The 23,543-nt window shown below is 47.3% G+C and overlaps 3 protein-coding genes across 5 annotated transcripts in view; 2 read left to right on the top strand and 1 right to left on the bottom strand.

The window, feature by feature from the left end:
* The first annotated feature begins 88 nt into the window (after positions 1–88).
* Positions 89–5,094, top strand: MANF (mesencephalic astrocyte derived neurotrophic factor). Its single transcript, XM_075096451.1, has 4 exons — positions 89–264; positions 2,626–2,753; positions 3,564–3,705; positions 4,774–5,094. Exons 1-4 carry the CDS (start codon positions 177–179, stop codon positions 4,956–4,958), a joined length of 543 nt encoding a protein of 180 aa, XP_074952552.1. The 5' UTR covers positions 89–176; the 3' UTR covers positions 4,959–5,094.
* Positions 5,095–5,422: 328 nt separating this feature from the next.
* On the top strand, positions 5,423–10,051 carry RBM15B (RNA binding motif protein 15B). The gene has a single exon (XM_075096450.1). It carries the CDS (start codon positions 5,528–5,530, stop codon positions 8,288–8,290), a length of 2,763 nt encoding a protein of 920 aa, XP_074952551.1. The 5' UTR covers positions 5,423–5,527; the 3' UTR covers positions 8,291–10,051.
* Positions 10,052–14,190: 4,139 nt separating this feature from the next.
* Positions 14,191–23,543, bottom strand: part of DCAF1 (DDB1 and CUL4 associated factor 1) — a 53,720-nt gene continuing 44,367 nt past the window's right edge. For all 3 annotated transcript variants that reach the window (XR_012661096.1, XM_075096448.1, XM_075096449.1), the window contains 2 exons: positions 18,905–19,160; positions 14,191–15,181 (listed from right to left, as the gene is read on the bottom strand). Coding sequence is in view for 2 of the 3 variants with exons in the window: in XM_075096448.1 (XP_074952549.1) it covers positions 15,123–15,181; positions 18,905–19,160 (315 nt within the window). In the remaining variant the exon portion in view is untranslated. The remainder of the gene's footprint in view (positions 15,182–18,904; positions 19,161–23,543) is intronic.

Below are 23,543 nucleotides of genomic sequence, written 5' to 3' on the forward strand. Positions count from 1 at the left end.
GCCCGCCAACTCTCCCGTGGAGGCCGCAGAGCGGCCAATGGGAGGGAGCAGCGTGGAAGCCGGGCGGAGAGCGGGCCAATGGGGCAGCAGCGGCGGGGGGAGCCGGTGCGGGGGCGTCGGTGCCGGTAGTGCTGGTGCGGTGGGCGCAGTGCGCGCGGGCTGCCGAGTGAGGCGGGATGCGGGCGGCCCACGGGCTCTGGGCGGCACTGGCCCTGCTCTTGCTGCCGGATGGTGGCCGGGCCCTGCGTGACGGGGAGTGCGAGGGTGAGTGGGGCTGGGCCGGAGGGGGGGCGGTCCCGGCGCGGTGAGGTGAGGACGCTCCTGCCGCTGCTGCCGCCTCCCTCAGCCTGGCCCGCCTGCTGGTGTGAGGGGGGGGGCCTGGACGCGGAGCATCCCCGCCGCGGGCCTTGGGGCCGGCCTCCGATCGCCCCTCTGGCGGAGGGCAGTGACAGCCCTGCGCCGTCGGGGATGGGGCCGGGGCGGTGGAAGAGGTTCCTCCTGGGGCAGGGAAAGTCTCCGAAGCCCGCCCGGGCGCCGGGAGCGCTGCTTGGAGGTGGCCGGTCCCGGCCCCGGCCTGGCGGGGCGGTGGCTGAGCGTCTCCGGGGCACGGGGGGGAGCAGCACTACCGGCGGGAGGGGCGGGTCCCGCGGGAGGGGGCCAGGACCTCCCCGCCGCGGCCAGAAGTTGCCGGTCTTTTCCCGGCCGGTTTGGCGGTAGCGCTGAGTTCCCATGGGAGAGGAGAACGCCAGCCCCCCCGGGGGTCTCTTCGGACCACTTCCCGAGCCGGGTGGCTGTGACCGGAGCAGGGAGTGCAGTTGCTCGCCTGGACTCTTCCGCCTCGCCCACCACACTGTTACATCTCCCTCGGTTTTGTCCACTGACCGCTGGAGCATTGTGTGTCTCTTGAATGCGTAAAGCCAGAAGCCGTGTTCAGCTGATCGAAAACAAACTGGGTGCTTTATGTATCACCTTCGGAGTGGAAGCTGTTGAGCTGCACAGCAAAATTAAACTGCTCTTGCATGGTGGAACAGAACAGATTCCCCAGGTGAAACAAGAAAAACTTGAGGTGGGGCTGTAGTAACCGGTTGGGAATTTGTGGTACTAATACTCACCCCTTCCTCCTTTTTGTAGGGAGAGAAACAGTAAGAAGGAGGGGGAGGGAACAGAGTAAATCAAAACTTTCGGCTGCTGTCCCAGCGCTAGGTTGGAAACTTGCTTCAGCTGTACTGTAGCCATCGGTACCACTGCCTGCAGCACCTTTATTCTTTCCAAAGGTTTTCACTTCCAAACAGCACGCAGTGGACATCAGTGTGTGCCTGTGACTGGGACAAACTGATGTGAGGTAAATGATGGTGTTGTATGCGTACAAAAAAAAATGTTTTCCTAAATGCCCCAGCTTATAATTACATCTAGTTTTAAAATAATTAGAGTAAGTTTCTATGCTTTGTGATGGTCATACTCGATTTCCTGCATTTGCCCATTTCCTGTGCCATGGCTTCTGTTCAGAGTTGAATACAAGTTGCTAATGACAATAATATTTGCGGATCCCTTCCTGTTGGGATAAACAAATAATGTAAAAGGCATAACTTGTACCTTTCCTCTAGAGGTGGGCCAGTGCATAGCACTTGTCTCACACCTGGAAGTTGTGAGAATCCACAGGTCCCACTGCGGGAATTGGTGGGGCCATAGAGCTCTGGGTCCAGGCGATGCTGATGTTCGCAGGCGAGTTGTGTGAGCAGCAGAATGAGCGAAGTCTGACACACTGCAAACTGGCAGTGTCTCTCCCCGACACCCTGTCACACAGATCCTGCAGGCTGCGGTACCCATAGCTGCCTGCCCTCCTCCCCAGCAACACATGGGCATGCTGGGCTTAGTCTGGCACGTGTGCGGAGTGACTGCTGCCAAGGGGAAGTGTAATGACTTCGTTGTACCTGCCCTCCCCACAGGCAGGAACTTGGATCTGTCCTCTCAACTGCTGGTACACTGGTGGGAGTTCCCTTATCTTTAAGACTCTTCCCTCTTTCAATCTGAAACTGATTCAGAAGCTTGTGGGAATGAAGAGAGGAGAAACATGCCAAGTGGACATAGCATGTGATCACATAATTTGTTTTTCTCTTGGAAATAACTTGCCTATGAACTGAACCAACTTGATAATCAGTGATACCATATTACTAAAAACAGCACACACGGAGTCTGTAATTGGATTATGTAGAGTTGTTTTTCAATCAGAACTGGTTTTGAAGCCTGTGGTCTGACAAGTTGCTTCCCAAAGCAGCAAGAATAAGACAGAAAATTAAGTTTACATTTTTTCACAGGCACCATTTTGTGTTGTATCCCTCAGCTGAATCCTGCTGCTCACTCAGGACGATGTACAGAAGCCACTGGACACTTCCACGGATCTGGTTTCTCAGATTGTCAAAAATCCACCAAAAATACCAGGGCATATTGTTGATTCATGTGTGCTCTGAAAGACTTATGGAAGTATGTGTGAAGTCACTGCCTGCTAACACAGCTTCTAGAAGTTCTGTTTTCCAAATCCCTTATTCTGTTTCCCTACAAGGGCTCTCTAAGACCTGCCACGAGATTACTGCAGTGGCAGATAACTCCATCCATCTTCCCTTCCAGTGTGTGTTACGTTCCTGGGAAGGTTCTACCAGACTCTAAAGGACAACGATGTTGAGTTCACACCTGCCAGTATTGAAAAGGAGCTCTTGAAATCCTGCAGAGAAGCAAAAGGCAAAGAGAACCGCCTGGTAAGTAGTAGTAGTCGTCAATGATACTTGCCTCCTGAGGGAATAAGTTGAATACCTGGCAAACAAGGGGAAACTAGTGCTTCTGAGTTTATATGATGTGGCCTACCCGGGGCTGCTCTTCCTGGCTCTGTGGCCACAATTGGGCCTGTATTTTTTAAAAGAGAAGACTTGAGGAGTTAAACCTCTTCACCTTAAAAAAATAAAAGGAAAAAAAGAGTCTGTCAACAGACCTCTTACTGGCTGACCTTGTTTCTCGCTGTTGCTGAAGCGCTGGGGATTACAAAACTTTTATTTGCTGCAAGACTTCCTTGTCTCTTAAACTGTATTTGGGGTGCTATATAAGCTATTAAAATATTTATGCTCTTCAGCTGTTTAGCTGAAAACTAAATAAAGGAAAACCAAATTGTTCTAACTAAAACCAGAAGGCAATCCGCAAATGAAGGGCCCCAAGGAAAAGGCCCTGAACTCTCCTAAGAAGAAAACTGCAGAGACACACCATCACAAATGCAGAGAAGGGACGCTTCAGGAAGTCTTTCTCCTTGAATGAGGAAGGCTTTATTCTTAATTCAATTCAATTTTTTCAAAAGTTGAGAAACAAGGCAACCAGCCTCAGTAGAATTAAAAGCAGTGTAAGGGGAAATGTCTGCTCAGTACCCTGGGCTTCCTCTTGCCTGTCTGTAGCAGTTGCTTGGAAAGTTTATGTAACAGTAAAAATAGCTGCAAAACCAAGTTTGGAGAGAAGAGAGAGAAAACTCTCCGTTTAGAAGCATTTTTCCATGCGTCGCCACCTCATTCTTTTCTTCCCTCTAGTGCTATTATGTTGGGGCCACAAGTGATGCAGCCACCAAAATCATTAACGAGGTATCAAAGCCCATGAGCCATCATATCCCTGTGGAAAAAATCTGTGAGAAGCTAAAGAAGAAAGACAGTCAGATCTGTGAACTAAAATACGGTGAGTTGCCAGCATAAGGGGAAATGCCTGTTCTTTTAGGGGTTATGGATTGTTTGGGATAAAACAGCATGCTAATACTACTCAGTCCTGAGTTCTGTAGCAAGATCACTAGCCTAACTAGGTTGCACAACCTAGGCTGCTCTCCATGAACATCCGAGAGAATTTTATGGAGATGCTCCGGTGAGATTGCTGCCTACTAACTCTTTTTAGCTTCTGCAGAGCCACTGATCTGCCTTGAACTAAGTAACTCCCAGGCACATCAGCACTACTGCACTCAAATTGCTATTTGGAGTATTGTAGTTAGAAGAGCACACAGTAAGACTTGTCCTGGGGACAGCCAGGTGTGTCACTATGGCCTTAGCTAAGCTCTGCAGTCCCAGCTGGTCTTACTTTGCCAGTAGCCAGCTGATGAACGCTTCATTCTCACCTCCTCTGGTGTCTGCTCAGAGCATTCAGCACTCTGTTCCTTACCACCATCCTTGAACTCTTGTGTTCCTTGATGGCATACTCTTTCTGAAAAGACTAATATGAAGAACAGTCTTGGAAATACCTCCTTCTGACTTCTTTCCTATGTCTCTTCTCTTACATTCCCAGGAGGTGCTCCTTGGAATGTGGGTCTTTATACTTCTTGTTTCTCATATTCATGTTCCATTCCTTCCTAAAAAGCTTTTTGTCGTTGTCACTTGCTTATCTTTCCTCTGAAATCACTCTGCTACCTTTTATTTATCCAGTGGAAGAGAGAATTAAAGTATTGCTGCTTGTATAATAAAGGGGCTTTCAGGGCTATTGTGGAACTCCTGCATCTAAGCTGCAACCAAACTTTCTGGCTTCAAAGAATGACTTTTTGCGTTAAAAACCCTATCTGCTGTCAAAAGCCTAACTCAGACGTTCCTTCCACCCCCCGGGAGCCCGGCACCTCTCTCCCTCTTGCATTTTGGCTCACTCACTGCCTGTACCGCTCGCAGCAGTGGCAGGACCCCTCACCGTCTTGGCATCGAAAGGCAGCGGGACCCCCCGGGGCGGAGCCGGGTGTCCCCGGCTGAGCGCGGCTCTGCTCTCCCCCCGCAGACAAACAGATCGACCTGAGCACCGCCGACCTGCGCAAGCTGCGCGTCCGGGAGCTGCGGCGGATCCTGGACGACTGGGGCGAGGCGTGCAAGGGCTGCGCGGAGAAGTCCGACTTCATCCGCAGGATCCACGAACTGATGCCCAAGTACGCGCCGCGAGCCGCCGGCGCCCGCGCGGACCTCTGAGGGGACCGGAGGGGACGGGACGGGCGCTGAGGAGGGCCTGGCGCTGAAGCGGCCGAGGCGCGCGCCCCCGGCGGCGGTAGCTGAGGCGGCGCGCGCTGTACGGGACGTTCATTAAAGAACAACGGTCTGTACCGGGCGAGCGTGTGACGTGATTGCGGGGCACATATAAACACACAGAGAGACCCCCGTTTCTCCCCAGTTCTACCCGTAGCGCGCCCTCCACCCCCCCGGCGGGAGCGGCGCCGCGTGCACATGCCCGAGGCTCCGTTTCCTCTCCCGCGCGCGCGCCTGCCCTTCTCTCAGCGCGGAGGCGGGGTTCTTGCCACCCTTCCGTGGTTGGCCGCCCGCTGTCACGTGGGTCTGGCCGCCCCGCAGGCAGGAGGCGCTCTGGCGTCACGTCGCCGTGCGGCGCTATCGCCCCCCCTCCAGCCCTGACGCCGCCATGCGGCGGGACGCGGAGCGATGACGTCGAGCCCGCGCGGCGCGGCGGCCGGAGCCGCCTTCGTTCCCTTTTGTCCAAGATGGCGGCGGCCGCCGGAGGCGTCTCCTGAGCCGCGGGCCCCGGCGCCATGAAGCGGGGCAGCGAACGGGACTCCAGCCCGCCGGGGGCCGGGGGAGGCCGCGCCGCCGCCGTCAAGCGGCCCCGCGAACGCGAACGCGAGAGCAGCAGCCGGCGCGGCCCGCACCGGAGCTCGGGCGCCTCCCGCAGCAGCCGGGACAAGTCCACGCCCGGCGGCGGCGGCGGAGGCGGCGGCGGCACCACCACCACCACCACCAGCGGAGGCGGCTCCAGCTCCCGCAGCCACCGCGGCGATGAGCGCGCCGGCGGCGGCGGCGACTCGAACCACCGCCCGGCGGGGAGCGGCTCGGCCTCGGGCGCCCGCGGTGGCGGCAGCCAGGCCGCCCCCTCCTCCTCCTCTTCCTCCTCCTCCTCCTCGTCCCGGGCGCTCGGCGTGCCCAAGGCCAAGGCCCTGCCGGGCGCTGTGGTGGCCCCCTCGCTGCTGCTGGCCGGGCCGCCGCCGGGCGCCGCGCCCTCGCTGCTGCTGGCCGGGCCGCTGGGGGGCTCGGCGGGGCTGGCCGGGGAGCCGCCCGGCTCCTGTGAGTACAAGACGCTGCTGGTGAGCGGGCTGAGCGCGGCCCTGCCCGACCAGCTGCTGGAGGACGGTCTGTTCCGCCTCTTCCAGCGCTTCGCAGGGGGGGGAGCTGGGGACATCAGTGTCAAACTCTCCCACACGCCCGAGCTCGGCCGTGTCGCCTACGTCAACTTCCGACACCCTGGGGACGCCCGCGATGCCCGCCGGCACGCCCGGGCTCGGCAGCTGCTCCTCTACGATCGGCCCCTCAAGGTGGAGCCAGTGTACCTGCGCGGAGGACGGAGGAGCCGCACGCCACCTCCCGCGCCCTCTCCAGAGCCCCTGGGGTACCTGCCGCCCATCCATGGCACCTACCAGTACAAGCAGAGATCGCTCTCTCCTGTCACCAGCCCCTTGCTGCGGGAGCCACGGCCCAGGCATGCTCACGCTGCAGCTGCCGCCTTTGCTTTGGAAGCAGCCGCCATCGGGCTCTCCCGGGAGCGGGAGAGGGCCCTGGATTACTACGGGCTGTATGACGAGCGTGGCCGTCCTTACAGTTACCCCATCATGGCTGAGGAAGACCTGATGCCGGAGGATGATCAGAGAGCAACCCGCAACCTCTTCATTGGCAACCTAGACCACAATGTCTCGGAGGTGGAGCTGAGACGTGCCTTTGAGAAGTATGGCATTATTGAAGAAGTGGTGATCAAGCGCCCTGCCCGGGGCCAAGGCGGGGCTTACGCTTTCCTCAAGTTCCAAAACTTGGACATGGCACATCGGGCCAAGGTCGCCATGTCGGGCCGTGTGGTTGGCAGGAACCCTATCAAAATTGGCTATGGGAAAGCCAACCCTACTACGAGGCTGTGGGTGGGTGGTCTTGGTCCAAGTACTTCCTTGGCTGCCCTGGCAAGGGAGTTTGACCGCTTTGGCAGCATCAGGACTATTGACTATGTGAAGGGAGACAGCTTCGCTTACATCCAGTACGAAAGCTTGGATGCTGCCCAGGCTGCCTGTGCGCAGATGAGGGGCTTTCCTTTGGGCGGACCGGAGAGGAGGCTCCGAGTTGATTTTGCCAAAGCAGAAGAGACAAGATACCCACAGCAGTACCAGCCTGCACCACTGCCCGTGCACTATGAACTGCTAGCGGATGGGTACAGCAGACACAGAAGCCTAGAGCAAGACTTGAGGGTGCGAGATAGGACTCCTCCACATCTCCTGTACTCAGACAGAGACAGGAGCTTTGCAGAGGCAGACTGGGCCAGCCCTGCCAAAAATGCTGAACGCAGAAACAACTTGGAAAGCTACAGCCGATCAGTGCGTAGCCGGAGTGGAGAGCGCTGGGGCAGTGACAGCGATCGCAGTGTGCCCAAACCATGGGAAGAGAGGCGGAAGCGCCGGAGTCTTTCCAGTGACCGCGGGAGGACTACCCACTCACCTTACGAGGACAGAAGCAGGACAAAGGCCAGTGGGCCAGCTTTAGACCGCAGCCCAGACAGGGCTCGCAAGGAGAATCACACTACAGAATCGGGAGCTGAGAAAGAGCAGAGTAACTCCCTTCAGAACAATCGTCATGCGACTGAGGAGAAACCCCATCGTGAGGCATCCGATGCTCCCCAGCCTAAAAAAAGGGACAGCGAACGCAATCATCGAACTGGTGAATCAGAATCAAAAACTCACGAGGAGCCAAAATCTGAGACCAAAAAGCTAAAGAATTTATCAGAATATGCTCAGACACTGCAACTTGCTTGGAACGGGCTTCTCGTGCTAAAAAACAGCTGCTTCCCCACCTCTATGCACATCCTGGAGGGAGACCTCGGTGTCATCAACGGACTCCTTAAAGACCATTCATCTGGCGGGAAGTTAACGCAGCTCAAAATTGCTCAGAGACTTCGGCTTGACCAGCCCAAGCTGGATGAAGTAACGCGCCGTATCAAACAAGGCAGCCCCAATGGCTACGCTGTGCTCCTGGCAACCCAATCCACTGCGGCAGGGGCAGGGGCTGAGGGGACCTTCCCTGTTGTAGAGCCTGGCTTGCAGCGACGGCTTCTCAGGAATCTGGTCTCCTACTTGAAACAGAAGCAGGCTGCTGGGGTTATCAGCCTGCCCGTGGGAGGGGCGAAGGGCAGAGACAGCACAGGCATGCTTTACGCATTCCCTCCTTGTGAATTCTCTCAGCAGTACCTCCAGTCAGCACTAAGGACATTGGGAAAGTTAGAAGAAGAACATATGGTGATAGTTATAGTCAAAGACACTGCCTAGCCCACACTGTCTTTTCAAATTCCATGTTTTCCTTGTGTGTCACACAACCCAGTTGTTTTTAAGGCCGATCATTTTGGTGGAGGCTCAAAACACCTCGACCAAAGTGGTAAGATTTTTAGTTTCTAATTAATTTTAATACCATTTAAATAGAGCCCATTTTATTCGTTTTTAATATGTGACACTGTCCACTGTTGTTCTGTATTTTTATTTTTTAACTGTATGAAAAGTTGTCAGTAAAGCCTTGTTCACTGATGGATTTCTAAACTTGTGCGGTATCCTAGTTTTTATGGCCCAGGAAGGGCTGGTTCCCTGTGCTATCAAGAGCTGGAAGGTGATGGTCCCAACCCATTTCAGTTTCTCAGACCCCAGCCCTCCTGCACCTCCTCCATCTCTTTATACGCATCCTGCAAGGTGGGAGGGGGAAGGGGGGGTTCTTCTTTATGCTGTATGAGAGACTGAAAGGTTGGTTCTGGGTTTTTTTTTTGGTCCTGTTTGCTTTTTCTTTTATAAAATTGAGTCTGGATGCGTTCCTTTTGATTCTCTATTTGAGGATATAAACTTCCAGGAAGCCAGCTATCAAGGAAACAAATCCTGCTCAAGAATCAAAGTGGTTTTTAGATATAACAACAACACAAAACAATACAGCTAATACTTGGTGAAAAGTTTGCTACTAAGGAGTAAACTCTGTAGTCAATTCTGTGAGGTTTGAGGACACCCAATACCTGTCTCAGTCAAATAGAAGTTCCTGGGTAAAACAAAAATGAGGCTTGACATACCCAGTTTTTGTAAAAGGGGGGAAAAACAAGCAGGAGAGAAAAAAAAAGTAAGGGGGAACCGTCTTCGGCCTATATTAGATGTAGGACAAGCGAACAAAGGACACAAAGGTTTTGGTGAACTGTAGGTGCCCATTTGCATAGTCGATCATGTTGCACTACCTGAAATCCTTTACTGAAAGACAAATGGCAAGATATTTTTTGCTAAAGCTGAAACTTGTTCGCAGGCTTATAAAAAAAAAAAATATGTCAGTCTGTCTGAAAAATGTGTTATGTTAGTGCAAGTAGCCTGTCTATGACTGTAGGAAACCCTGGAGATCAAAATTTGAATCTTAAGATAGGATTGTTCTGTCACCTTTTCTATCTGTTGTATGAGACAGTTGTTCAGGAGACAGGCCAGGACATCTGCACTTCTGATTGCTCAGTAATGTAAGGATGTGGTGACTAGTTCAAATTTGAGTTAAAATCCACACTGTTCAGTTTGGGGATATTTGTCTTTTTAAAAATTATGCCTGTAGATTTTAGGAGTCTTACAGAGAATTGTGTGGGATTAAAAACACTAAATTTTAAAGTTTCTTTCAATTTGCACGGGTTTTTTGTTTATTTGTTTTCTTTTTTTGGTTTTGCTGGTAAGCAAGTGAACAAAAATCCTGGGCGAACCAGTCTGTCTTGCATCAGTCTCTGTGACCAAGCAGACACTTGCTGACAGCTGCCAAAGGCCATTTTAAAACTGTGCTCTCAGGTATGATTGCCATCAAAACCTATATAGCAGGGAGCGTAACTCAGTCTAATGATGCTTTTATTCTTCTATTTTTCTAACCCTGCAATTTCACAGTAGGGACATCGTCACCTAGTGATGCATGAGCAGTTCCTTAATTTAATAACGTATTGATATCGACAACTATGGGTTGGTTGGTTGTTTTGAGTTTTTTTTATTTTTAACATTTAATACTGTGATTATATTAAAAGCAAATCTGTGTGATCATGAGGAGGGGTTAGTATTTCACTTGATGATGCATCTTCTGTACCCCAGAAAATGTAATTCTGTCCATAAGGGTCCAAGTACAGCTACAAGGCCACAGAGGTTTTTTTGTCCATGGTGTGTGGGCACAGTTCAGTGAGAGGTGAGCTGACTTTGCTGGGAGCAGCAGGGCTCCAGGAAAGCTGATTTTTGCTGTGGGAGCAGAGGAGCAATGCTGCTGCTCCCAGCAGTCAAGCCATGTCTGTCTCCAGGCTCATTGCAGTGGGTAGCACTGGGCAGCGCAGAGGTACCCGGTGCGACACTATGACTGCATGGGTAGCTGGACTGCCCCGATTTTAAACGGTTACGGGGATGTTGACTCTTAACCTTGTGACCAAGTCCCCGATGCTGTTGTACTGTAGACAGTGCCAAATGTCAACAATTGTAACCGTTAAGTGTTATCTGAAACCAAGTGCTATTAAATACCCCTTATGGCCAGAGTCATAGAGTGATTAGAACTTTTTGTCAGACTATCCTACATGTTGGAGGTGTCCATTCAGTCTGAGGCAGAGTGCATGGCAGTGCAATAATGAATGCCTGGCTGGCATCTTGCTGGCAGGGAGCTGTAGCTCTTGCTGCTGTGGAGTGAGTGTGTGTGTGTGTGTGTGCACGTGCGTACGTGCGCGTGTGTGTGTTATGTCGTGTGAATGTGAGGAACCAGAAGATAAAATCAATATGTGATCAAAGCCGCAACTACCTGATGGCAAAGCCAGGAAACTACTAGGAATCCCCTATCTCTCATTTTCCTTTTGAGGTAAGTAAATAATAACGTTGGGGTTTTATAGAAGACAAACATTGTCATGCTTTGGGTTGGATAAGATTTTTAATGGTGGGATTTCTGTTCCCAGTGAGGTGGCTGACGTTTGTGAGCATGAGTGCGTGCATGAGGGAACCAACAGATCTCTGTCCTACAAAAAAATGAACAGCCATAAATGAGAAGTCAGAGCATTTAAGGAAAAGAATACCTGGGAGAGAAGCAGCATCAGCCCTCTAACCTGATGCCCTGAGCCTCTTAGCTCCCCAGAATGCAAGTGAGCCACAGACCTTGCTTGAACAGACTGTACCAAGGCCAAAGGCCCCTGTAATTCCTGACCCCCACCCCCTCACATCCAGGCTGCTTCTGAGAGAAACAGGCCTGAAAAAAAGTAGATAGATAGTTACAGCAAAATAACACTACACCTGTATCTTACAGCTTGCAAGACTTGGCCCTTAAATTGGGATGGGATGCAGTTCTGGGGAGAAAATACATGGTGGAGCATGGGAGGAATGCCACAGCCCCAGATGGGAGGCCTAATACACTCCATGATGGTGGAAGGTGGTGCTGGAGGTTGCCTTTCAGCCCAGAACCACAGTAAGACAATCATCAGCCCAGTAAGGAAATTGCAGCAGGGTAATGGCCTCTGTCTGAGGGGAATCCAAAGTGCACAGTGGGACCAGGGTGCAGGATGGTAGATTCCATGGTCTGAGAACATTAGTGTTTAGACTGAGTTGCCACTTTTTTTTTTTTTTTTAACAAAACAGCCATTCAGTAAATACTGTCTTACAAAGCCTCTTTTTAACACCAGTTATTGGCCATCCTTACTACAACAGAAACAGAGACAAGACGGTTAGCCCTTGGTAGTCCCATGTATCCAGTATGTGCATATGACTAGTGCTGATGAGCTGATCACATCTTGATTACTGCCCTTACCTAACACCCAGGTTAAACTACTGACCAGCCCTGAGGGTTCTACCATGCTCTCCCAGCCACAGACCTACATGCGATTTTTGTTGGTTTTTTTTAACCTCTGTGCTGCATTGATATGTATGCAGCCTCCCATGGTGCTGGCACAATGGATATACAGCCTGAGCACCATGGAAGTGTGTTGCAGTATAGCAAATGGGCCAAGCAGTTACTCATGGTCTGGTCAGAGAGTGAAGAGGACCATGCTGCTAGGAGGGCACAGGCTGGGGCTGGGCTAGTCTCTGCTCACATCATGGCAGGAAACAGAGCATCCTTCCTGCAACAGCTCCCCTCCATTGCAGAGTGGTAGGTGTCTTAGCCAGCTGGCAGGACATATAAATGCCTCTTCCACCTCCCCAAGCCAAGGTCTGTAATGTCCGCATAGGAGAAGAAACTGTGTGGCATCACATCACCAATGTGCTGTGTGTATTCAGGAATATTACAGGCCTTTTTCCAAACATGCTGCTTTTAAATAGATTAAAACACAATGCCAGGGGAAGAGGTGATTTTTTCCAAACACTGAGATTCCCCCTCACCTCAACTAGTTAAAAAATTACAGCCTGACAAAAAAATCCCCACTAGTCTTCCAATTCTGAATCCCCATTTTGCACCCAGCCAGTTACAGTCACCCTATTCCCCAGCAATCTTAAATGATGCCCAGCAAGAACAAAGGAGGCAGCACAGGGTAGAGGCAGCCTCCCCTGTGGCTGCATATTTAACTTTGGCAGCTCTGCAATAAGCAGGGAGGCTGAGTCTGCCCAGGACAGGCAGAGGGGGCTGCTCTAGCAGGTTTCAGTGGGTGACCTGTGGGCTGCAGCAGCCAGGCCCTGCCTTAGCCACAGGCTAAGGCCCAAGCATGCTCCCTTTGGCTCTATTCAATAAAGCTCTATTCAATAAAGCTGTGGGAGGGGAGGGATTGCACATATACTTGCAGTGGCCCAGTTTCAAGTCAAATTTATAAATAGGAGATCCATTCTAGATGTTTTGGTTCTGTTTCACAAAACTAGTTGGTAAATTTCTCCGTGATTGCCAGGCCCAAAACAGCAACAGTTGCAGATGATTAGAGCTGTGGTGTAATGCCAGAACAAGATATGGACATCTGGCACAGTATCTCTCTGTTAGTTGAGTATGTGCTTTTTTTTTCCTGCCCCTCCTCCTGAGCAGCATATTTTCTAAGGTAAAGTTGCACAAGAATTTTTTTTATAAGGCTGGCTTCCACAGCTGTTGGATGGCATATCCGATTTTCAGTCCCCTCATTTAATCAGAATGCTGCTCCAATTGCTGGTCTTAAATACTGTAGTAGTAATCGCAATTCGTTCATCTTTATTGACCCTGTAGGGTACAATTATCCATTATAAGTTGCAGCAGAATATTTCTTTTTAATTATTAACAAGCAGCCCTGGGTAAGTGCATTAAGTAGATGCAATGCTGGAAGGAAGAAAAGCTATCCCTTCTCTTAGTTAAAAAGAAAATCCTTCCTCTTCAAGCAATGAAACCTTGAGCTTCAGTTGATATGAGCACAGTTTTTGGTGGAAAACTTGCTGTAGCTTCAAAGAATGGTAAGTCTCCAGTTCCCTCAAACCTGCCTCAAACCCTATTCTGAAAGTGGCCAAACACAGAAAGGGTAAAGAGTTGAGTGGATGTTATCTGAACACCTGGGAACAAATAGCACATTTACTGGCCTTGTCCAAGCAAGCAGTGAGCACACTTACCTTCCAGTTCTGACTCACAGAACTGAGCTGCACAGTTGTGTGCTGTGCAGTGAAATCACTCAGCTGCCATTTTTTTTCATCTCGTCCTAAGGGCAGGGCCTCTTGTCATGTACAGACAGGAGCACCTAATTTGCCTTCTGCCAGTATAGCCACAAGGCAGCCTACATCATGCCAAACCACACACAGATAAGGAGGCCCAGTGCTGCCCCCACCTCCTGACACACAGCAGCAAGATGTGAGAGTTCCCTGCAGCTTACCACGCTTCCTGTAGCTGAACCAGAGTGGCTATTCTGGTGCATCTTTAAACAAAAATCGCAGCATGGCATTGGCAGCACCTTCCAGCTCCCACACAGCACAGCAAGGATGCAGTGCTATGCTACCCATAACCCCACTGAGAATTCAAGGCTGTCAGGCAAACCAGCAAGTCAGATTTGAACGCACAGGCTCTGCGAAATGTCATGCAGCTCATGGGAGACCCCGTGGACTGGAGCAGCAGGTGGAGCCTGCACTCTCAGAAATCACACCCCGTGTTTACTTTGCCCTTCCTTATTACAACCAGGCCACTAGCTACACCTAGCTGCTCTCCTGCACAGGGCTGTGCTCCTCAGGTGCACTGAGCACTGCTTTTGCATGGGTGGCAGAGGAATACATGGCTACAATTCACAGCCATAAACAGAGACAGGATTTGTATTTAATTTTTTAATAAATACACTTTACATTAAAGAAAAAAGGCCTTCAATTTGCAATTTCCACACAGAGGGCAAGGGGTGGGGAGAGGAATTAAAAAACTTGAACCACAAAGGGCAGAGGGGAGAAAGAAGGCTTAAACTTCTATCCCAGATCCCCATGTCTTTCAGGAATACCAGGCTCTGACTAGGCCAAACCAGGATTTCAGCCTCCCATATAGCTGGTATCACAGCAAGAATTTCCGCTTTAAACAGCCTGTACATTCAGTTACCAAACACCCCCGGGGCTCTTCCCTGGAGGACAAAAGCATCTGAAACACACTGGCGCACTAGCAGGTGTTAACACCTTTTTTTTAAAAAATAAAATCATATTTAAAATAAAAATATTCTCACTCCTCAACAATTTTAGAAACCATGATCCTCTTATTTCATTTAGTAGTTGCATAAAAATGCCTCTTTTAATTTTAAACAATTTTTCTCCCCTGAACCTACCCCATGGTAACAAGGTACTACAGGAATACAAAGTTCATCCCCTCTTTACTACAACACCTGCCTTTTTTTTTTTTTTTGTTTTATATAAAACTATTTTTGTTCTTTAGGAAAGAACTTTATACAAAGAAAATATATTGTGAAATATCTTCATAAGTTTCCTTGAAGAGGAGAGTCATCTCAGCCTAAAATAAAAAATAAAAAAAAAAAGGCAGAGAGAAGAGAGGCCTAACCCCAGCTCTCTTTATTGTAGCGCCTCACACTTAGCCCCGAGCCTCAAACTGACTCAGTGGATGGGTGGGCGTTCCTCAGGCTTTCCCTGGAGAAAAAGGGTTGGGGAGCTCAGAATCAGTTTCCAATTTGACCTCCAGTCTTCTGCTGGGAAGGGAGCGTCTCCTCCTGCGAACACCCCACCTGGCAGTCACTCCTCACTCATTCAGAGACAGGATTATGTCGTCCTCCAAGTCAGAGTTATCTGAGCTGTCAGCTGAAAAGGAGACATGTAGGTTATGTTTGGTTTGTGGAAGAACACAGCTGTCAGAGCTACTAAGCAAGGCCACACATTCATAGTTGAAAGAGATGGCCACCACCTGCTTAAGACCAGCAACTCCCCAGCAATGACGGAGGCAGCTAGCAACATTAGTGCATTTCAACTAAATCAAAAGCAGTTAGCTTTTGCACTACAGCTTTCTTTCCCTGGTTAAGACAGAGGGTCAAGAGGAGAGCAGCTTTATCAAGTGTAGTTTCTATTAGCTGGCAGTTTTTTTCCCCATGACAAGATGGGTAGAGGACACCAGCAGTAAGTTACCCGCACGTGAGCTGCCTGCACAACTTACTGCGCAATAGCTCTTCACATGCTGGGGGCTGGACAGATCTGGCAGTCATTCCTCACAGCTGTTATGTGAAAGCAAGCTTGACACTTTCACCAACCTGATGTGGTGAAATACAGCTTCTGTATAATGTGCCTGGGGATAATTCATTATGAAGTAAGGCAGACCCAGACTACGTTCTTACTGGCCTGTCACTCCTCTCTGCAAAGCACAGCACAAAACCTTCCCACTGAGAGGGAAGCAATCCATACACTCATAACTAGAACCTTCCTATAGCAACCCAAAGGTTTCTGTAATGAATTTAACCACATGGCACTCATCAAAGGTGAGCTGAAAATTGTGCTTTTCCTGGGTTTCTTCACTGTGGTACAGAATGAAGACATGAAAGGATTTGCCAGAAGCAGTCACACACACAAACACACGCTTGTTTTTTATCTTAAAACATAAGATCTCTCCTCCCTCAGTTTGCAAGAGGTAAGTGGTAGCAGCTCTGGCAGCAAGAGGTCTCCTGCCTTACCTTAGTGGTGACGTTGGTTCTTTTTCTTATGTGAATTCATTGCATGCTGCAGTTAACTAGGTGTTTAAAAATATTAAAAAAAAAAAAAAAAAGACACCAAGAATTCCTCTTAGCTATCTCAGTTATACTGGATCTCTAAAATGCCTGTAAAGGTAAGCAAGGCCTTCTGGGAAGTTTACCCCTTCTCAGATGCTCTCCTTAGGGGGGCGGGGAAAAAGCACAGGCAAGCAGCATAGTGCACCAAACCCTTTCCCCCACCCCTCCTCCCTGAAGATGAGCCAGCTGCCCTTCTACTGGGATCAGCAAAGGATGCTCCAGTCTCACCTTCCATCATACTGAGCCTAAGCTGAGGGGTCATTAGTGCTCCTGAACAACTACAGCCATTTAAGGGGACTTGGAAAACTCTAGCCAGTGCTGCAGCAGCTACACTTACAGAGTAAGAGAGAAAGAAGCACAAGCAAGATAACAATCCAGAAACCCTGGAGAAGAAGAGAAGCTGAAAAGTTATTGCCTTTTTTGTTTTAAAAACCACCAGAGGAAAGCTTTGAAAGGGGATCTCCTAACTCTTCATTCTCCAGTCCACCACACAACTTTCCAATTTTGAGCTCTGTCTATAAGTAAACCTGTTCGCAGTTAACTGCTTGGCAGAAGCTTATAGACCTGCCTGGAAGTTGCCATTTTCAGTTACAGAAGAAGAAACAAGAGTCAGCCATGCTGCTAGTGAGAATTACATGTATTTCTTCTATCCTACGTCACATGTGCATTTCAAAAAGGACACCCTACTGGCCCAGGAACAAGCTCTTGAAAGATCTGCACAATGCATAAACTGCTTTGGACGGGACAGATTCACCCTCCCCAACATGGTGACAAAGGAGGAGGAAGACAAACTTGTACTTAAAAGGTTCTCCATGGATTATTCTTGAAAAGGAAACAAAACCTTTTTTAAAGCACGAGGAACCAAAGCCACTCACTCTCCTGTTTCAACTGTTCTTTGAATTGTTTTGTTTTGAAGCACCCCTACTGTATCTTACGGAGGTTCATCCAAAATACAGCAAGGGTCTGCAGCAGGAAGCACTCTAAATACATCACCACACCTCAGAACTGTACTTTGCAACAGTGTCAGTGCCCTTACAACTTTTAATTCTGGAAAACAGCATAAGCAAAGGAGAAGGAAATTTTAATTGCTCTTACTGGGTGAAATATAAAAGCAAGCCAGATGAAGATGAAGTCAGAGAAGAAGCCACAGAACCTCACTCATCAAACCCTGTGCAAGGACCACGCATACGTCAGCCTGGCAGAGTTGCACTCCATGCTTTAAGTTCCCAAAGACTCTGCCAAGCAACTTAACAGCCACAGGATAGGCTGGCCGCAGCTCCACAGCCATACCAGATCAAAGTGGTGATCAAGTGGTTCTATCCATAAATGGCATACAGATGTGGCCATTTCATAATATGCAGTGCTCTGCAGAGCACACCTGAAATAACTACGTGTCAAGTAGCATCTAGTTTTGTTACAGGAATAGTTGTTGAAGTGGCCTGAACTTCCCCTCCATTCTGCCCCTTGGACAATTCAAGTTACAGCACTCTGGCTGCTCTCTTAATAGCTTCTGGCCCTGCACCCCCTGAGGAAACATAAGTGAAGTCAAGAAGGTCCTGCCAGCTACTGGGACAGGCAGAAATTATCTAGCGATCCCAAAATGTTGAACTGCAATATGCTGTTAATGAATTTGAGTTATGTAAATGTCCTGTATGGCCCTGCACTGTATACCTGCTACCTTCAAGAGAACAGCAGACTGGCCCCACAAATAACTCTGGCAACCTGATGTGATCACATCCTTAAAAATGACTGAGCTGCATTCTAACAAAAAAGAGGGACATGAATAAGTCTGCCAGCCACATTAGTGCCAAAACAGAGGCCTGGCATGCTTAATCCTCCAGCGCATTGGCAGAGAAGTTTAACATGAGAGCTGAGGTAGGAATCAATCTCCTATCACTGCAGGACTTCAAGCACCTTGCACACTGTAATTACTTATCCTTACCCACCTTTTAACTTAAGGTAACTATATTATCCCCATTTTACAGCTTGGAAATTATAAAACCAAGTGGCTTGGTCACACATTCAAAAATTGTGCTGCAAGAAAAGGGAACAGAATCTGGTGTCACAAATCCCAAGCCTGACACTACCCTACTCACCTTCTTTCTTGTGAAGCCTTTTTCCAAATTGAATTGCTACATAAAAAGTTCAGACCTTTCTTTCCTACACACACGCACGCACACACACTTCGTTAACTTCAAGTCTCTGTATCTGTAGAATGCCAGAAAATGAGAACAATTTAAATTTTATCCCAAAAGTTGTTAGCTTCAGAACAGTCCAAAAAAGGAAGAGAAGTCAGAAATGCCATGTTGGTTTTGCACTTTAAGCAATTACAAAAGATAAAGAATAGCACCAAGGAGCAAAAATGCTTCCCTGTCCTTACAGCTAAAAATAAGGCAGAGAAGACAGGTGAGGTAACAGTTCAACTGGTGTCCCCTTGAAGGGCAGTACAGGGAAGCAATCATACAAGGCTTCTTCACGTGGGCTTTCTTGGCCTGCCTTTAAGTTCTCACATGCACCTGGGAGCACCTGAAGAAAGGAGATACCTTCCTTCCCAGCACTCACAGTTGTTCTCTCAGGTAAGAGCTGTTTTACCCATAGATTACTTTGGGAGGCCACAGGTGAACAAGCATGATGATTTGTACATTTCATACCACCAAGGGGGAAGTCAGCTAAGTCACTTCAGGGAAGACTTAGATGTTGCAGATTTGTCAGGACATTAAACAAATGACAAGGTCACCTGTGGTTACCAAGCTGGGCACACACTTACTATCTCCAAGAATCAGCTCAACTTCCTCATCAGCATCAGAATCTTCATCTTCACCCTCATCTCCCTCTTCTAGGAGGTTGGCAAGCTCCTCATCATCGGAGGGAGAAAAGTCATTTTCTCCATCCTCACCAGCATTCTCATTGTTCTCATCCTCCTCCAGCTCAGCCTCCAGCAGCTGGTCTGTATCTAGTTCATCAAGGTCATCTGTATCATCATCATCATCATCATCATCCTCTTCCTCTTGCTCTTCTTCCTCCTATAAAGACAGCAGAAATATTCCATGGCAGACATTAAAAGAAATGTAAAATGGAGTAAGAATAATTGAAGAAAACACCTATAGTTTTCACTTCTTTCCATATCCAGACATCACACATTATAAACACTTTCCCATCACCCATAGAAATACTTTCCCTCCACAGCTACAGAACATGACACATGCTAGATCATCCATCTGCAGGCCTGCAAAGTCTTATCCTGCAGTATGCTGGCGCAACACAGGTACCACTGGCTCAAGCTCCCCTCCAATACTGGCCATCAACATGTCACCACAATGCACTCTTGAGAAGGACATGCAATAACACCCGTTAATCCATGGCTTTGTTGCTAGTCTTGTACAAACTGCTTTAGTTTCAATTGGACCAAAACCTCTACTTTGCATCAAACAGCATGCAGCACAGGATGTTCAGTCTTTAAGTCATTCCTGATTTAGATGAGAGGTAAAAATAAGGGAAAGATACTACTAGCCTAAACCAACCTCTGAATCATTCAACTTCAGATGATAGAACTGTTCAAAGCAGCTCACGAGTCTCATCTTTGGCATTTACCTGTGGATCAAGGTCTTTCTCTATCAAACTATAAGAATTTGCATTCAATAAAGCAACTGAACTTCTCATTGTACAGATCAAATCCAGAAATCCACATGTAGTGGATAAAACTGAGTGGGAAGAAGCTGTTACAGTCCTATTGTTCTTCCAGACAAATGAGAACCCAAAAAGTGCCATCACATGCCAAGCTCCAGGAAGTCTACAAGGCTCAAAGAAAGGGTTCAATATACCTGCGCATCTCCTCAGAGTGACATCATTTTTTGCTGACAGAATGCTCTCATGTGGTAGGAAGGCAGCTCTAAGTCATTCAGCCTTAATTGCCCCTTTCTTTTGGGAGTGAACACATCTTCCAATATTATGAAGCAGTTAAGACAGATATTTAACAACCTACTTCACAGGTTAATTTGGTTCTCAAGCTCACTACACTCACATTGTGGTGTTTAGACTGCTGCATTTTCAGATCTAAAAGGACAGAGGAAAAAGACCTTACTGTCATCTCCCCAACCTACTTTTCTCCAGTTGGTGCTATAAAAAAAAAAATCCACCATACCTACACAAATCTAACATCTATCATAGGCAAAAGAAACAAATGAGCAAATTTTATTGTTTCTTCACTTGAAAAAGGCAGCCAAGTCTCCTCTACTGACCAGAGGCTGTGTTCTTTAAATGGAGACTACAGTATAAAAGCATTGGTTTGCTACATATGCGTTACCTTCTGAAAGAGCTTACATTAAGTATAAGATTAAAACAACCTGTATTAAAGCCCATGATTATTTTAGGCAATTGCAAACCTTACCTTGAGTCAATGAGTCCTCAAATGAGCGGACATTGCTTTTTGAATTGTATACACACTGGGAGAGGAAATATCTTACTTGCAGTTCACAGTTTTAAACTGCAGTGCCATACCGAGTATAATTTTCCAGAAAATATATTGAGCATAAAAGCTTTTGCCTTAATAACTTTTACTTTTGTTCTATGCAGTATCTGCAGACAATGTATAAAACTTTAATAAAGTTTATTCAGAATTACTCTACTCAGAATTGAAAAACTGATTAAAAACTGAAAAGGCAGAAGAGTTTATTTTTCTTTTTCAGTTTCTGAACAACTTGGAGGCTGGAAAGGAAGAGATCAATTTATTTTAAAAGCTTGGAAAAATTAAGCCAAGTTTTTCAGTGTCTGGAGATAGACTCATAACTGTAGTGATTAGGAAAAATTCTATTGTGTATGAGATTCATTTAGAGTCTTTGTAGTTGAAACCTAAAGGATTCTGAAATGAGTTAGGTACCTTCTTAGTTTCCACATCCGTGGAACTTCTCAAAGCATTTTCTCCTAAATATCTAGCCCACAACGACTTAAAAGAAAGTGTCAAAACTACTGAATTTTATTATGTTTCACATTTAACGTAGTCATTGGAGATTGAAATACTATTTTATCAACCTTTGCATTAAGCTAAAGGCAAGGCACATATAACAATATCATCCTTCAAATACAGGATGAAATGAATTATAGTTGTATAAAGCTAAAAATGTCTTCTGGCTGACAAGAATAAGCACCAAATTACACAGAAAGGGTGTATATTTAGCTGCAAATTAACTTTGAAGAATTATACCACCAGTGAGGAAAAACACCTTTGTGAAAATACAAATAGCAACAAAATGCTAAAAGAATTGAAATCAGTGTTTCCACCTTTCCAGTTTAAATTACTTAATCTGAAGTAGGCAATTAGAATCAGACCACACGCATTTAAAAACCACCTAAGAACAGTAAGATGCGACCTGAATTATGCCTGTTCTTGGTAAACCAGAAAATAGCGTGAAAGCCACACTACAAGAAGTCACACGTGCATGTGATAGAGAGCATGGCATGCACACAGTGCACATCCTTACCGAGCTAAATGAATGACATGGAACACAGTTCAAGAGGAGTGATCTTAATTAGTGAGGAACTTGTACCTTATGTTTTAAAGAACACAAACAGGAACCTGGCAACTTTGATGCTTCTGCTAAGTAACAGGTTAATTCTGCACTAGCTTCTGAACAATCTCCAAGCACAAACCTCTGCAGGCACACTGCAATAGTCCAGTCTAGAAACACAAGGCTTGCATATATGTGGCGAGATCTCTCTTAAGAAAGCACACTGTGCTTCTGCACCCAAAAACAATATGTGGAACATACAGCTGAGAAAGGTGTGAGAAAATACCAGGTGGAGTCTAACACCATCATATGTAAGTGATATCCAGCCTGTTAATGCATGTCTAGGCTGTATCCTCATCAGACACCACAACTGTCTCACATAAGGGATCCATACACAGATAAAAAATGGCACGCCTTCCCCAATGACTCATTCAGTATGCTTGTGTAAGAGCAGTGGAAAAAAAAATCCTTGTGCAATGTCACAAAGGAAGATAGGCAGAACAGTTATTCTAAATCATGTCTGGATTTCTGAAGGAAAAATCTGCAAAAGCAAACTCCTACCTATTCATCAGTAGTTCCCAAGAGCTTTGGGCAATGACACAGGTGGTGCTAGAAAAAAGAAAAAGCATGCACTTCTCTGCAAAACAAGCATGCACCTATGCTTGTCTTCCTCATTAGAGTAAACTGATCCACAGAACCCATGGACCAACACACACCATATGACTTAATATCAAGGAATTGTTTTAGCAATCACTAACTCCTTTAGATGCCTAAAGATATTCTTTTTGGATTGTTCTCCGTAAAAGCTGCTTAGATCAGAACTTCAGCTGTTCATGGAGTCCTCACATTCCTCCTCTGCTCCCTTAGAAAATATTCTCTTCTCTCCCCAACAGAAGCCACTTCGCAGCTGCCAGTTATCTTTACAGAAGGCACAAGGGTAGCACTGTAGAATCAAATGAACCATCCCATAACCTTCCCTCTGAAAAACATTTTACCTCACTATCAGCACTCTGACTCACTGCCTGATACTTCTGTGTGCCTGCTCTACAGTCAGGTGCACTATTACCATACAGCCAGACCAAAACCCTATCTTCCTATGGAATTCATGTAAGATTACAAACAATCACAACCTGAGGCTATGATGGAGGAAAGAAGAAAAAGAAATCTAATGCTCCTTTTTAAACAGAGTAGGCAACACTCAGACGGACATGATGGACCCCAGGTTTTGAATTAAGGATGTCACATTGCTACCCATTTTAGTTAACTGTCCTTTAGGTATGTTAATTGCTTGTAGATACCTAAATTTAGGATTAACTTAAGGGAGCTTTACTTTGATAGATGCCAAGAGAAGAACAGTTTGAAATAGAGTACCAACTGGCCCCTAATGAGACTCATATTTGTAATTATATGTTGTATAGAAATGTATTAATGATATAATAATTATAGTGAATATGAATACTAGGGTTTTTTTGTGTTATCTTCTGTACTGTACCAGTGTTACTCTTCATCTACAGCACACACAGATGTCATAACAGCTGCAGTGCAGAGGGCATTACAGTGTCAACATAACTGGATGGCCAACTCTTTCTGCTCTTCAGAAACACATTAATAAAGGAATTTTAATCTACAAAACACCCACCCTGTTTCATACACAAATGGCTTCCTGGCCCCACTTCTCTGCATAAATACTTACGGTGCTGATTTTGCCCCAGTTAAAGCAAAGACTGCAAAAAGAAGGCAATGAACAAAGACAAAGCTGCCAATTTAAAGTGAACAAGAGAACAACTCAAAACCCCAGTTACAATTACAAGGGGATAGCAAAGGAAGCTGCTACTTCAGTGCCAAATAGCTATCCACAGATGTAAGAAAGATGTCCACACATGGACAGGCTCTAGTTTAACT

Source organism: Phalacrocorax aristotelis, chromosome 6 (genome assembly GCF_949628215.1).
Source record: "Phalacrocorax aristotelis chromosome 6, bGulAri2.1, whole genome shotgun sequence".
Taxonomy (NCBI): Eukaryota; Metazoa; Chordata; class Aves; order Suliformes; family Phalacrocoracidae; genus Phalacrocorax; species Phalacrocorax aristotelis.

What these genes read in the sequence shown, in the direction of transcription:
- MANF (XM_075096451.1), top strand. Translation starts at nt 177, where the DNA reads ATGCGGGCGGCCCACGGGCTCTGGGCGGCACTGGCCCTGCTCTTGCTG. An exon ending in GCGTGACGGGGAGTGCGAGG is followed by an intron (nt 265 to 2,625) that starts GTGAGTGGGGCT and finishes CTTCCCTTCCAG; the next exon opens with TGTGTGTTACGTTCCTGGGA. An exon ending in AAGGCAAAGAGAACCGCCTG is followed by an intron (nt 2,754 to 3,563) that starts GTAAGTAGTAGT and finishes TCTTCCCTCTAG; the next exon opens with TGCTATTATGTTGGGGCCAC.
- RBM15B (XM_075096450.1), top strand. Translation starts at nt 5,528, where the DNA reads ATGAAGCGGGGCAGCGAACGGGACTCCAGCCCGCCGGGGGCCGGGGGA.